The sequence below is a fragment of the Phacochoerus africanus genome, chromosome 8 (genome assembly GCF_016906955.1).
Source record: "Phacochoerus africanus isolate WHEZ1 chromosome 8, ROS_Pafr_v1, whole genome shotgun sequence".
NCBI lineage: Eukaryota > Metazoa > Chordata > Mammalia > Artiodactyla > Suidae > Phacochoerus > Phacochoerus africanus.
The window spans coordinates 159851408-159866138 of record NC_062551.1 but is presented as its reverse complement, the minus strand read 5'-3'; the positions used below and the strand labels follow the sequence as shown (position 1 = coordinate 159866138).

At 36.8% G+C, this 14731-nt stretch overlaps 1 protein-coding gene across 3 annotated transcripts in view; it reads right to left on the bottom strand.

Moving 5' to 3' along the window:
- The window catches only part of NRDC (nardilysin convertase), an 89254-nt gene that overhangs the window by 15526 nt on the left and 58997 nt on the right, over positions 1 to 14731 (bottom strand). For all 3 annotated transcript variants that reach the window (XR_007136159.1, XM_047789126.1, XM_047789125.1), the window contains 8 exons: positions 13184 to 13261; positions 11452 to 11572; positions 11314 to 11372; positions 10990 to 11044; positions 5435 to 5539; positions 3351 to 3474; positions 2706 to 2792; positions 329 to 448 (listed from right to left, as the gene is read on the bottom strand). Coding sequence is in view for 2 of the 3 variants with exons in the window: in XM_047789126.1 (XP_047645082.1) it covers positions 329 to 448; positions 2706 to 2792; positions 3351 to 3474; positions 5435 to 5539; positions 10990 to 11044; positions 11314 to 11372; positions 11452 to 11572; positions 13184 to 13261 (749 nt within the window). In the remaining variant the exon portion in view is untranslated. The remainder of the gene's footprint in view (positions 1 to 328; positions 449 to 2705; positions 2793 to 3350; positions 3475 to 5434; positions 5540 to 10989; positions 11045 to 11313; positions 11373 to 11451; positions 11573 to 13183; positions 13262 to 14731) is intronic.

The window sequence follows — 14731 nt, the reverse complement described above, 5'->3', positions numbered from 1 at the left end:
ATAATATTCAAAAACACCACCTATTCCCTAAGATGACCAAACACCTAGGTCAGCTTTCATATAACTGGGGAAAAAAAAAAAAATCTGAAAATACTCCCATTTTAGGCTTGAATCTTCATGTATTTCCTGGCATCTGTAGCGTCTATAAGAATGTCAGTGATAGCACAGGGGCACGGTATGGATCTGACACATAAGCCTAGAAAAGGTCTTCTAGTGGAAGAAAAGGAAAGGGAGGGAGGGGACAGACACAGGGTTGACAAGGTCGCTACAAAGTGGAGGAAGATTTGTCATACTTATTTCACTTCTTTTAAGGAGGAAAACATTTTACCTTTGGGGATTTTGAACTTGTTGTCTTTCTTATACCATAGGCAACCTTGTGGAGTATTCACAATTTTAACAGGGTATTCTGTCTCTGGACAATCAAAGGCCTTCAACATGAAATCCGTAGCTAACAAAAGTAAAAAGTAATAAATCATTCAGTTAGTTATTTCAACAGGATTCCCAGCAACCTCTCTTGGTTTCAGAAGCCTAAGTAACTCTACTTTGTGGCAAAAATAAGCCAAATTCAAACACTGGAGTACAATAAATTAGTAAAACAATACTAAAAAGAAAGTCCTCTTGGCCTTAAACTAAATGAACTCTGAAGATCTGTAATTTCCCAAGAGTTGGTTCTGATCTCTCCATATTCCACTTCATTTCCTTTCTCAGAGACAATCTTAACTGTGAGAAGGACCTCTGGTCAGAATAGGTGTATAAACCAATTTACAACTGCATTCATTTTTTAATTAGAATGTCTTTTACCAAACTTATAGACTTTTGAAAGGTAACAAAATAGTTTTGGTCAAACAATGTCAAACTTGTCCTTTAAGTTAATGATAACATAAACTGCTTCATCAACACTTAGGTACAAAACCTTTTAAGAATTAAAACGTACTGGCTCTACCAAAAACAAATGGATTGGGAGTTCCCTGTCATGGCTCAGTGGTAACAAACCCAACTAGCATCTGTGAGGACAAGGGTTCAATCCCTGGTCTTTCTCAGTGGGCTAAGGATCCTGTATTGCTGTGAGCTGCGGTGTAGGTCGCAGACACGGCTTGGATCCTCTGTTGCTGTGGCTGTGGCCAGCAGCTGTAGCTCCAATTCAACCCCTAGCGTGGGAATGTGCTGCAGGTGGGGCCCTAAAAAGCAAAAAAAATTTTTTAATTAAAATAAAAAGGGGTTGTTTAGATAAAGTTCAAGACGCACAACTGAATTGTCTAAAATATGCAAAACTTTTTGTATAAAAGCATTTTTTCCTAAGTGATATCAGATTCATATATAACATAAAATTAACCACTTTATAGTGAAAAATTCAGGGGCATTTAGTACACGCACAATGTTGTGCAACTATCATTTCCTTCTAGTTTCAAAATATTTTCATCACCCAAAAAGAAACCACACATTAAGCAGTGGTTCCCATTACCCACTCCCCTAGCCACTGGCAACCACCAATCTGAGTTCTGGGAGTTGCCGTCATGGCACAGGGGAAATGACTCCAACTAGGAACCATGAGGTTGTGGGTTCTACCTCTGGCCTCACTCAGTGGGTTAAGGATCTGGCTGCTGTGAGCTGTGGTGTAGGTTGCAAGACGAGGCTCAGATCTGGCATTGCTGTGGCTATGGTATAGGCTGGCAGCTACAGCTCCAATTAGACCCCTAGCCTGGGAACCTCCATATGCCGCAGCTGCCTCCCTAAAAAGGGGAAAAAAAAAAAACAAAAAAAACAAACAAACCCTGAGTTCTGTCTTGGATTTACCTATTCTGGATATTTCATATAAATGGAATCATACAATCTGTGATCCCTTGGGTCTGTCTTCTTTTATTCAGCACAATGTTTTAAGGTCCTTCCATGCTACAGCATGCATCAGTACTTCATTTCTTTTTATGGTTAGTACTCCATTGTATGTATATGTCATAATTTGTTTATCCATTCATCCATTATGGACACAGGCTTGTTTCCACCTTTTGACTTTTGTAAACAATACTGTGAACATGCACGTACACATATTTGTTTGAGTACCTCTTTTCAATTCTTTTGGGTACACAACTAAGAGTGGAATTGCTAGGAAAAACGATTATCTGAGTAAATTAGTTATATTCAACTGTAACCTTTAACCTAGACCAATGTCTTCCTCACAGTTAGAATTGTTTTCCATTGCAAACCAGTGAATAGAAATATTCACATATACCTACCTGGAACAAAAGTTCTTGAAAAAATACCCTTTCTTTATGCAATGAAACATTTTGTTTTTTTCCCAACTGATTTTTTTAATGCTTTCATAATTCATTACATTGACCTCAAAACCCATTACACTGATTTCACAATGCTCTAATGGGTTGCGACCTGTAGTTTGAAAAACACCAGAACAATCAGGTAAGATGGTGGTAATTCCTACAGAGACTGACATGAAAGAATCAGCTGTGATATACAAGAAAAAGTCCCAGGATCTATGTTTAAGTTCTGTTTTCTCCATTCACCAACTGAAGAGACTAGGATGAGTCACTTTGCTTTTTTAAGCCTCAGTTTTCTCACGTGGAAAAGTCAGAAGATGGGAATGCTCATACCAGAGTGTTACTGGGAACCTCAAATATGAATTCAAATGATAGGTGCTATTTGTTTTATTAGCAGTGCATGGATGAATTATGTATGATTGCTATTTCACTGACCTATGTACTTGTTTTCTGCTGGAAGATGAAGATCTGGATTTAATTCAAAATTACTCTTCCACAGTTCAGCCCAAGAGTTTTCAATATCTGTAAAGATGAAAAGACAAACTGATCCAATAAAGAATGCAATGTTCAGAATTCTCTTAATAACAAACCAGTCAACAACTGGCCCCACAAATCAATTCTTTTCTCTCAGGAACACTGCTGAGCGACATATCCAGGCATTTTAGACCCTTACTGCTCAATGTGTGGTCTCAGCAGCATTGTTATCACCTGGGAGCTTTGTTAGAAATGCAGAATCACAGTCCCACTCCAGAGCTACTGAACCATAATCTGTATTTTAATAAGACCTCCAGGTGATACATATGCACACCGAAGTCTGGGAAGCACTTTTCTGAAACACAGTCAAAACTCTGCTCCCAAACTACCAAGACAATAGGATTTCTTCACTAGCTAATAAATATAGGTATAAATATAGCAGAAAACAATTTCCTGCAAAGAGGTATAAATAATTCTAAAGGTAAACTTCTGAAAAGATACATACTTTTTTTCCCCACAGGAACCATCAGACAAATTATTAAGGAATAAAATTTCCCAGGTTGAGTCTTACACCTAAAAATGTAGGACAATTTTAAAATATTTTACCTTCCATACTATACTGTGTGCCAAACCATTTCTCCTTGAGGTCACATTTTCCCTCATTAGCACCAGAGAGTAGAACAAGATTTGCCTTTTGAGGAACTAGCTGATTAAGGGCTTCAGCAATGACCTAGTTGGGGGGGGGGGGAATAGAAACACACAACAATTATAACTTTAACGTAACACATCTCTGTTAAAAAGGCAAAGCTGGAGTTCCCATTGTGGCACAGCAGAAAGGAATCCGACTAGGAACCATGAGGTTGCAGGTTCAATCCCTGTCCTCGCTCAGTGGGTTAAGGATCCAACATTACTATGGCTGTGGTGTAGGCCTGCAGCTGTAGCTCCAATTGCACCCCTAGCCTGGGAACCTCCATATGCTGAGGGTGCAGCCCTAAAGACGAAAGACCAAACAAACAAACAAAAAAAATGCAAAGCCATGTTATATTAGATACCCAAGATCCTAGATCCTGATGCTCATAAATTTATAAAACTTCACTAGTCTGTTAGCTGTTTCTAATATGTTATTTCAGAATGCTATAGACAGTTATCATCTCAAATCCTACTAGTAAGAGCACTAGCAGTGAAAAGAGCTATCATTTACTAAGCTTTTACTATGTGCCAGGTAGTGTTTAACATACGTTATTTTGTCTTTTCCTAAAAACAACCCTAAGGTACACCCATTTTGTGGAAAACAGCCTCGGAAGTTAAAGGTTAAGTAATTTGCTCAGGTTAAAGATTCTGTAATCTGCACAGAACAATACACCTAAAATTGGCAAAAGTGGAGTTCTAAACAAGTTTATACATAATTCCAAAACTATGCTCTTAACTGCTATGTATTATACTACTCCATACACAAGAATCAATGAAATGATCCCAATGTAAGGCCTCCTTTAATAATCCTTCAGCTACAATGAGGACTAAAACACAAGATTTATGGGTTAGATCTGAAACCTTAACTACCACTTAAACATCATTTCTTTTGAGAAAAAATAACAAATTGTGGTTCAAAAAAAAACCCAAAAACAAAAACACCTGGACCCCTGGGCACAACCATGCTAAGGAAATGACAAGAATGTGTGGTTGCTGCTTCTTCCTTTACCTTTCCCATCCTCTTTAAAATTAATAGTTTTAGAATATCCTATACCAAAGTCTCTCAACGTTGGCACTACTAACATCTTGGGTTAGATAATTCTTAGTTGCAGAGTACCATCTTTTGCACTGCAGAATGTTTAGCATCTCTCGCTTCTACGTACTATGTGCCAAGAGCACTCCCCCGCTGTGACAACTGCAATGTGCCCAGACACTGACAAATATCTCCTAGGGGCAAAATCACTCCTGGTTAAGAACTGCTATGCTATATGGAGTAAAGTGACTTTTCTCAGGACTAGTGAAGGGAAAGACTTTGACCAAATATTTATTTTTATGTAATATTATCCATTAGTCATATATTCTGAACTTAGGGCATCTTATGTTTTTCTTGCTGATATCCTCAAAGTGATTAACATTTATTGTTTAGTCTTCAACAGAATTAAAAGGTAAGCTAAACATGTCTCTAAGTATGTTTAGTCTCTAAAGCACATAGTTCTTAGAAATGACTTTGGTAGATATTTCAACACTTGAAAAATAGTGGGAGAATAGGACCTAAGAAGAGGACTTGATTTTTCTCCTCATCTTAAAACATAGTCACAGGAGTTCCCATCATGGCCTAGTGGTTAACGAATCTGATTAGGAACCATGACGTTGCAGGTTTGATCCCTGGTCTCGCTCAGTGAGTTAAGGATCCAGAGTTGCCATGACACGGCTCAGATCCCACAGTGCTATGGCTGTGGCGTAGGCTGGCAGCTACAGCTCCAACTGGACCCCTAGCCTGGGAACCTCCATGTGCCACGGGTGCAGCCCTACAAAGACAGAAAAAAAAAAAGTCGCAAACACAAATCATGAAAAATTATTCACAAAACTATTGATATTTCTTCTGTTTAAACAAACAAAAAAACTTGACAAATAAAACCAGGTTTCCTCCATTCCCACAGTTCTTAATCTCACCTTCCTCTTTCTCTACAAGTAAGTTTTAGAAATGAAAACCACCTTACTTCTGGCTTGTATTCAAAAAGAAGCTGATCTCCAGTGAGAAAGTCCTGCAGTGGGTACAGCTGCATGTTTTCACACATGTTTTCCACATACTCAACTGGATCTGTCTGTAAAGAGGTAAAATTATGTCACACCAGAAACTCCCCATTACTTTTCTTAATTTGCCACAAGACAACAAATACTTATCTCTGTTTTAAACAATGAAACCAAAAACTTCCAAACAAATCAGATATAATTTTAGCTTAAAGATCTGATACTCAGAACTCTAAAGAAATTTAGCCAGAGAACTACCTTAAGGAGGAGCTTAACCTAACACCCCTCCAATACCCCATCCTGAGCTTTACAACACACTAGGCTCTAACCGTATTGTAGGTCTTCTTGGGAGAAATTACAACATTGAACACTGAATTGCAACACTGAACCAGTAAATGCTGATGACTGTGATGTCCCTAAAGATGGGGTCTTCATCATTTTACCACTACAGCACTATCACCTGAAAACTATGTAAGCATAAATCAAAATCAATGTAGAAATCAAAATGTGTCCTTAGATGAAAGTCTTGATATAAGAAGTTAATCAGTACATAATCTAGATTTAAAACTGAAATAGGAATTCCCGCCATGGCGCAGGAGGATCAGCAGTGTCTTGGGAACACGGACACAGGTTGATCCCCAACCTGGCACAGTGGGTTAAGAATCAGGTGTTGCCACAGCTGCTGCCTAGGTCACAACTGTGGCTCGGATCTGATCCCTGGCCTGGCAACTCCATATGCCATGGGGCAGCCGAAAAAAGAAAAGAAAAAAAAACTGAAATAACGACCAAAACTTCTCTAACCTATGAAATGGAAATACTCTTCCAGAGGAAAGAAATCAATTCAAGTATTTTCTGAGCACCCAAATGCACAGAGACTTAAAAACTGACAGGTCCTTTAGATACCAAGTGGCTCCATTCCTACATTTTACAATGAGGAAATGCACTCAGACTGATTAGGTAACTTGCCCCAGGTCACACGATAAGTAATAGGCAGGGTAGAACTCATGCCTCTTAACATAGCAGTGAACATTCTTTCCCAAAATACCATACTGCTCAGTTCCTTCCTAGACAGTCTCTGGGTTGTCCTCTCATCCAGTGGAAGACAGTACAGAAATGAAGGTTATTACATTCTTTGAGGAGAAATGAGAGATGTATATATCAAATGAGAGATCATGATATATGCTACCTACTACATTATCACATAAAAAAATATGGAAAAAGTATGGAAAGATTCATTGTTATCTTTTTTTGTCCCACTTCAGGAAACATTCTTGAATCAAAGTTGATCAATATGTGTGTATATGTAGGTTAAGGTACCTTTTCTTTTTAAGTATAAGTGATTTATAGTATTATATCAATTTCAGGTGTACAACATAATGATTCCATATTTTTATACATTACAAAATGATCCACACAGTAAGTCTAGTTACCATCTGTCATCATACAAAGTTATAACAGCATCATTGACTGCATTCCCTATCATTTCCTCATGACTTATTTATCTATAGCTGGAAGTTTGTACTTTCTCCCTATTTCCCTTATCTCCCACTCCCTCAAGTGCTATTATTGCTTAAAATGACTCTCCCCTACTCTGTTCTACATTTTTCAATCAGTGATTTTCTCTAGCCACTTACCTATAAGTTAACTGTTCTAATCAAAATGCTACAAAATTGAGTGATTCACAATGTTTCCTATGAGAAAACAGAACCCACTAAAAGTAGATCTTTGATGCTAAGGCAATGGAGAAGGAATTAGGAAAAAACACTTATATGCTATCTTTTAATTTAAAAAAATATAATTCACATACCATAAAAGTCACATTTTTAAAGTATATAATTAAAAATTAAAAGTTTATAATAAATTGTATAATTCACTGGTTTTTAGTATATTATAAAATTGTACAACCATCACCTCTATCTAGTTCCAGGATATTTCCATCAGCCCAAAAGGAAACTTCAATAACCCATTAAGTAGCTGCTCCCTGTTACATCCCTCCCCCAGCCATTGACAACCATCAACCTGTTTTCTGTCTCTATAGATTTACCTAGTCTGGATATTTCACGTAAAATGGAATCACATAACATGTGACCTATTGTGTCTAGCTTCTTTCACTTACCATAATGTTTTCAAGGTTCATCCATGTTGTAGAATGAATCAGTACTTCATTCCTTTTTATGCTAAATAATATTCCACAGTATACATATTCTACATTTTGTTTAACCATTCATTCATTGAAAGACTTCTGGGTTGTTTCCACTTTTTGGCTATAATGATTAATGCTGCTGTCAACACTAGTGTACAAGTATTTGTGTGGACATATGTTTTCAATTCTCTTGGCTGTACACCTAAAGGTGGAACTGTTGGTTTATATGGTAACTCTATGCTTAACTTTTTAAGGACCTGCCAAACTGTCTTCCAAAGCAGCTGTACCATTTTACACTCGTACCTGAAATACATGAGCGTTTGTTTCTCTACATCTTCTCCAACACTTGTTACCAACTCTCTGATTTCTCTGTCTACCACAAACTGACTGCTTTCCATTACTGTTACATTTTTGTTTCTCTGTCAACAGTAAAGCACTTAAATAGCTTTTTTTTCTATTTCGAATAGTTAATTTATAAGACATACTGAGTCCAAGTTCCCATGTGAAATAAAAATTCTTTTTAAATTTCTTAATTAAAAAAGATGGTTTGACTAGTCTGAAAGAGCATTCCTATTTGCCTTTATCAGTGAAGACCAGAAAAATGTCTCAAGAGGAGATAACGTCAAATTTGTTAATAAAACAGAAATATGTAAATGCCAAAATAGGCTGAGTTAAGTTAAAATGTAGCAGTTCAGAGATATGGACCTTTCTGATTTTTTTTCTTTTTTTGTGCTGATTATGTTTTAGTCTAAAATGTTTTAAGTTCAGTTTTAAAATCAAGACAAGCATTCATGAATACTACTAAAGGTGAAAAATATGAGCCACAAAATGGGGAGCTACAAAAAAGGTATCTTGAAATGTCTTGGTAAGAAGGAACTAGAAGAGCAGAAAAAAATGTTACTCAACTAATGCTAAAAAGCCAGTCCCTAAAAAAGGAATGAGTATTACTTATGACTATAGTCCACAATTCTTGCTCCCACTCTTCCCTGCCACAGATCTGGCCCACACGTTGTGACAACAGCTAATAAGAACACTGAACAAAATCAGTCCTGCTAAGGCTGATGGCAGGACTTTCAGGCTCTATGCACATCAATTTATTTATAGAGAGGAGTGTCTATAGGACCCTCAAATGGCCAGTACAGGGAGTGCCTGTCATGGCTCAGTGGTAACAAACCCGACTAGTATCCATGAGGATGTGAGTTCGATCCCTGGCCTTGCTCAGTGAGTTAAGAATTTAGCAATGCCTCAAGCTAAAGCATAAGTTGCAGATGCGGCTCAGATCCAGTGTTGCCATGGCTATGGCATAGGCTACAACTGCAGCTCCCATTCAACCCCTGGCCTAGAAACTTCCATATGCCACAGATGTGGTCTTTAAAAAAAAAAAAAAAAAGTTCTATGGACTCATTCTAAATTTCGGGCTCTCTTTTTCTTTTTCTCTTTTCTGAATTACTTTGCTGTACACCTGAAACTAATACAATATTATAAATCAACCATACTTCAAAAAAAACAAAAACAAAACAAAAAAAACCCTACTATTCTATGGGCTGTATAGTATTTAACAGTATTGTTTCAACATTAAATTTCCTGAGCTTGACAATTTTATGAGGTTATATGAGAGAAAACATTTGTTTGTACATGCTAAAAAAACTATGAGAGGTGAAGTACTAAGATATCTGTAACTAAATCTAAAAAAATACCAACAGGGAGTTTCTTGGTAGCCTAGCAGTTAAATGATCCAGTGTTGGCTGTTATTGCTGTGGCATAGGTTCAACGCTGGCCTGGGAATTTCCTCATGCCACGGGGTGGCCAAAAAAAAATAGGGAGTTCCCTGTGTGGCTCAGCAGTTAACAAACCCGACTAGGATCCATGAGGATTTGGGTTCGATCCCTGGCCTCACTCAGTGGGTTAAGGAGCCAGCGTTGCCATGAGCTGTGGTGTAGGTCACAGACATGGCTCAGATCTGGTGTTGCTGTGGCTGTGGTGTAGGATGACAGCCGTAGCTATGATTCAACCCCTAGCTTGGGAACTTGCATATGCTGCGGGTATGGCCATAAAAAGAAAAAAAAAAAAAAATACACACACACACAAAGAACAAAGAGAGAAGAAAGAAAATATGAGAAAATATTAAGAACTGGTAAATCTAGGTGAAGGATATTACCAGTGATCATTATACTAGCATTACTAGGGTGACTTTTCTGAGAAGTTTAAAAACATGAAGAGAGAAAATACTATTCTGAGGAGGGGTCCATAGGATTCAACAGATTTGCAAAGGGATCCAAGGCACAAAAAGGGTTTTAAGAAAACTCTGAAAAAACAACAAAATAATGCCATTTGCAGCAACATGGATGGAACTAGAGACTCTCATACTAAGTGAAGTAAGTCAGAAAGAGAAAGACAAATACCATGATATCATTATATCTGGACTCTAATATACAGCACAAATGAACCTTTCCACAGAAAAGAAAATCACGGACATGGAGAATAGACTTGTGGTTGCCAAGGGGGAGGGGGAGGGAGTGGGATGGACTGGGAATTTGGGGTTATTAGATGCAAACTATTGCCTTTGGAATGGATAAGCAATGAGATTCTGCTGTATAGCACTGGGAACTATATCTAGTCACTTATGACGGAGCATGATAGTGTGAGAAAAAGGAATGTAAGTGAGTATGTGACTGGGTCACCTTGCTGTACAGTAGAAAATTGACAGAACACTGTAAACCAGCTATAATGGAAAAAAATAAAAATCATTAAATTAAAAAAAAAAAAAAAACCCTGCTCCAAACTCCTTACTTTTCAACTTTCATATACCCTATGCTACAGACATGTAGGATCATTCACTTTTTCACAATACTTCACAGTTCCATAATATGTGCCTCCATTGCTTAAAATGTATCTAAACCTTATCCATTTTTAATGCTGAACTCAATTCAAATGTACTACATCCATGCAGTCTTCTCTGTCCTATTCCAATCAAGGCAAATACTCTCCTTGCCCTGAAATCCCAAAGCACACTGTTTCTAACATTATATATGGTAACTGCTTCATATTACTTTGTAGAATGTCTTCACACTACTTGAGTTCCCAAAATAGCGAGTTCTCCATGAAGGGTTATCAAAGGGATAGACAGGTGAAATGACTTCATAGATCAATGATTGTCATACAGCATGATCTGTGTCAATCTGCCTAATTCTCTGTTACTCAATATAAGTACTCAAAAACACAAGACTTAATTTTCACATAGCCTCAAGGCCATCTTGAGACTCACATGACAGAGAGTGGCAGATTTAAAACTCCAGTGACACTTCCAAAAAGAGGGACAATGTCCACACCAGTTTCAACTTGGTCACAGATAACATTCAAAAAAAATTTGATGTCCAGTACCTGTTCTTGGTAATGAAATTCATTATCCTCAATTTTCTGAATTTCTTCAAAAATTCTGTGAAAGAAAATTATAATTAGAGGACATATTTAAATTTCTTATTAGAATCACCACCAAGAAAAGAGAAGTATAAAAATAGACTGCCCATATAACCAAATCCTTAATGTACATTTACATGTAGAGGAATAAGGATATGGAGCCAGTCAAGGAAATTAAGCAATGCCTGGAAAATCATTAAGGCAGGACTAAAGCATGTCTACTGGCAACCTGAAGGCTAACCCAAACTAGGACTGACTCTTGGCCTAATTCTAATAAATATATGTTACCTTTTTTCTGGGCCTAGCTTCTGCAGCATTTTTAAATACTGGAAGACAGTATGAGCAACCTGAAAACAAAACAGTGGTTATACTTGTGCATAAAGTGATATCTATATAATATTAAAAAAAAACATTTTAATTATTTACCTCATAGAAGTGTTCATAACCCTCATCAGTCAATGTAATAGAAATGCTGAACACTGAATAGGTAGAATTTTGTTCAAATCCTGTCTCACCATTTCCACCAAATAGTGCAAGAGCCCAGCACCTATAGTTAGGGGAAAAAATTAATGCAATCAATATCTTAGGATGGATAATATACAAATACTACAAATTAACAAAACAGGTAAGCTTTCTATTTAAAATTTAGGAAGCCCAGCCTCTGAAGTAAACATGCTTTCCAATAGTAAGTTTAAAAGTACAAGTTTTTTAAAAGTACAAAGGCCTCTCAAGGAATTGTAGTGCATGCAGGAATGAACAGAAGGAATAATAACCATATTTACTTCTTTAATGGAAACACTAATGTAATATTACAGCACAGTAAATCACTAGGAAAAGTTTCATGAAGTCTTGCAATTTTTTGTTGAGGAGAACAGCAAAAATATTAAAATTTCACTTGCTGGGAGTTCCCATCGTAGCTCAGTGGTTAACGAATCTGACTAGTATCCATGAGGATGTGGGTTCGATCCCTGGCCTTGCTCAGTGCATTAAGGATCCTGCATTGCCATGAGCTGTGTTGTAGGTTGCAGAAGAGGCTCGGATCTGGCACGGCTGTGGCTGTGGTGCAGGCCAGCAGCTAGAGCTCCAATTCAACCCCTAGCCCGGAAACCTCCATAATATGCCGCAGGTGCAGCCCTAGAAAGCAAAAAAAAATTACACTTGCTGGAGGCATTTCTTGAATTCCTTTTTGAATCATCTCCCAGGAAAAGCCTTAAAACACTTCAGATACATTTCTACTTAGAATGTCAAATGAACTCTTTGAGACTATCAGCTAACCTACAAAGGTTATCCAGGAAAGAAGCATTAAGAATCTATCTTTTCATAACTAGAATAATCCTGAAAGTCTACAGCAAGGAGGGAGGAAGCCAGAATAAAGAATGTGAAATTCCAATAAAGTTCAGTAAGGTAGAAAGGTTATACAAATCTCAAATCATATTACATTTATTGTGTAAGGCATATATGCACTTAATATCATTCTTTTTTCCTATTATAACCCTGCCCTCTCAGTTTTCTTAGAATAATCTAGTACACATCAATGTTTTAGAATTTTATTGAAATCTCTCATCTACTTTTCTATTCTTGAATTAGTATACAGAAAAATCAAAAAAGGAATTGCTTTAATGTACTGGTCTTGATTCTAAAGCTGTATTTCTACTCTTTGGATAGGCAATGTAAACAACTGCTTAAACACATTCTGTTAACATGGCTGTATATACTGTTCACAGTCCTCATATATTTATATGATTCACCTGCCCAATAAAGTTTTCATTAAAGCATGCCTTCTGGGTGGGAAAGCCTGGAGATCCACAGCATTTAAATAACTGACTTAATTACTATTGAAATCCAAGTTACTGATTAGAGCTGACCTTTTACGTAATGTTGGACTCTATTTATGAATTTAAAAATTCTGGGTACAACTACTTCCAACATGAGCTAAAAGATGACTTCCAAGGAAATACACAGATATAATACAGCCAGCATAATAATCCAGGTTAGGAAAGAGACTATAATTGACCATAAGATTTGATTCTAGACTTCCTGGCAGATAAAGCAAAAAAAAAAAAAAAAAAATTAAAGAATGGGTTTTATAACAAATTATTGTCTGTGATTTTTCTTCAGAGATTGCTACAATGAAAATACTTATTAATGAAACACTTACTTTTTTCTAAGGTAGGAAAGAATGCTGCCTTTGCCTTCATGTCCAACCAGCCAAGAGATATAATGAAGTGGCTTCGACCTTTAAAAAAAAAAAAAAGTTAAGGTCAGAAAATCTTACTTCTGAGATTGATATTTGAAAATGCAATCATACTTATTCTCACATAAATTCCACTAAATATAAAACTATAAATAATTTGACAGCAGCAAGATAAAAACAGAAAACATGATAAAGTTTAAATTCTTTATGTGAAATCATTGAATGAGTACAAACATTCCAAAATCTAAGACTACTAACTTTTTCTCTTGAATATCAACTTTTTTTTTCATAGTAGAATATTTCTCTTTTAGAAAGATTTGGAAGTAATACAGATTCTTTATCATTTTAGAAGCTAATGCAGATATGAATCATTCTGTATCTATAAAAGCTTTCGGCACTACATCAGGCTAGATGGTAAGCTGAAAAGTGCTGCTTTAAGGGTCAGAAAATCTAGGGAGTTCCCGCCGTGGCTCAGCAGTTAACAAATCTGACTACCGTCCATGAGGACATGGGTTCAATCCCTGGCCTTGCTCAGTGGATTAACGATCCTACGTTGCCCTGAGTTTGGATCCTGCATTGCCATGGTTGTGGCGTAGGCCAGTAGCTACAGCTCCAATTTGACCCCTAGCCTGGGAACCTCCATATGCCACAAGAAGTAAAATAAAATAATTAAAATAAAATAAAATAAAACAAAATAATAAAATAAAATAAGGGTCAGAAAATCTAGCTTATAGTTTTAGTTATTTGTTAAAGCAAGTGCATGATCTTGAGCAAAAGACTCAATATTTTCTTTTTCTCTTCACTTGCTTAACTATTTATAGGATTTTCTTTTTTTTTCATTTTTAAAGTTTTATTGAAGTGTAGTTGATTTTCAATGTTGGGACTCATAGGATTTTTCGTGAAAACACAGTAACAAGTGTACAAATTCTTTGTTGTATAATAACACACTTTAAAGTCTGAGCAGTTGTTTAAATGTTATTCACATTGCCTTTTCCCACTGGCTTCTACTATAATTTCAGGAATATATTCCTACTAAAAATATACAGAAAAATAGAGCTGGGAAATCTAAACATTCCTAAACTAAAAAAAAATATATTGTGAAGTTCCCGTCGTGGCTTAGCGGAAATGAATCTGACTAGCATCCATGAGGATGCAGGTCCACTCCCTGGCCTCGCTCAGTGGGTTAAGGATCCGGTATTGCCATAAGCTATGGTGTAAGTCTCAGACATGGCTTGGATCTGGCACTGCTGTGGCTGTGGCGTAGGCCAGCAGCTACAGCTCTGATTCAACCCCTAGCCTGGAACCCTCCATATGCTGTGGGCGTGGCCCTAAACAAACAAACAAACAAACAAAAATTGAGCTAGGAAATCCAAACATTCCTAAATTTTAAAATTAGTTTACAGAATTATACTCAGTAAACTCTTAAAAGTCATTGTTTAAAATATGAATTTGACGTGTTTTAGATTATAGTTATCCTAAAACTGATACAGAGGAGCAAAATCAGTTAAAGAA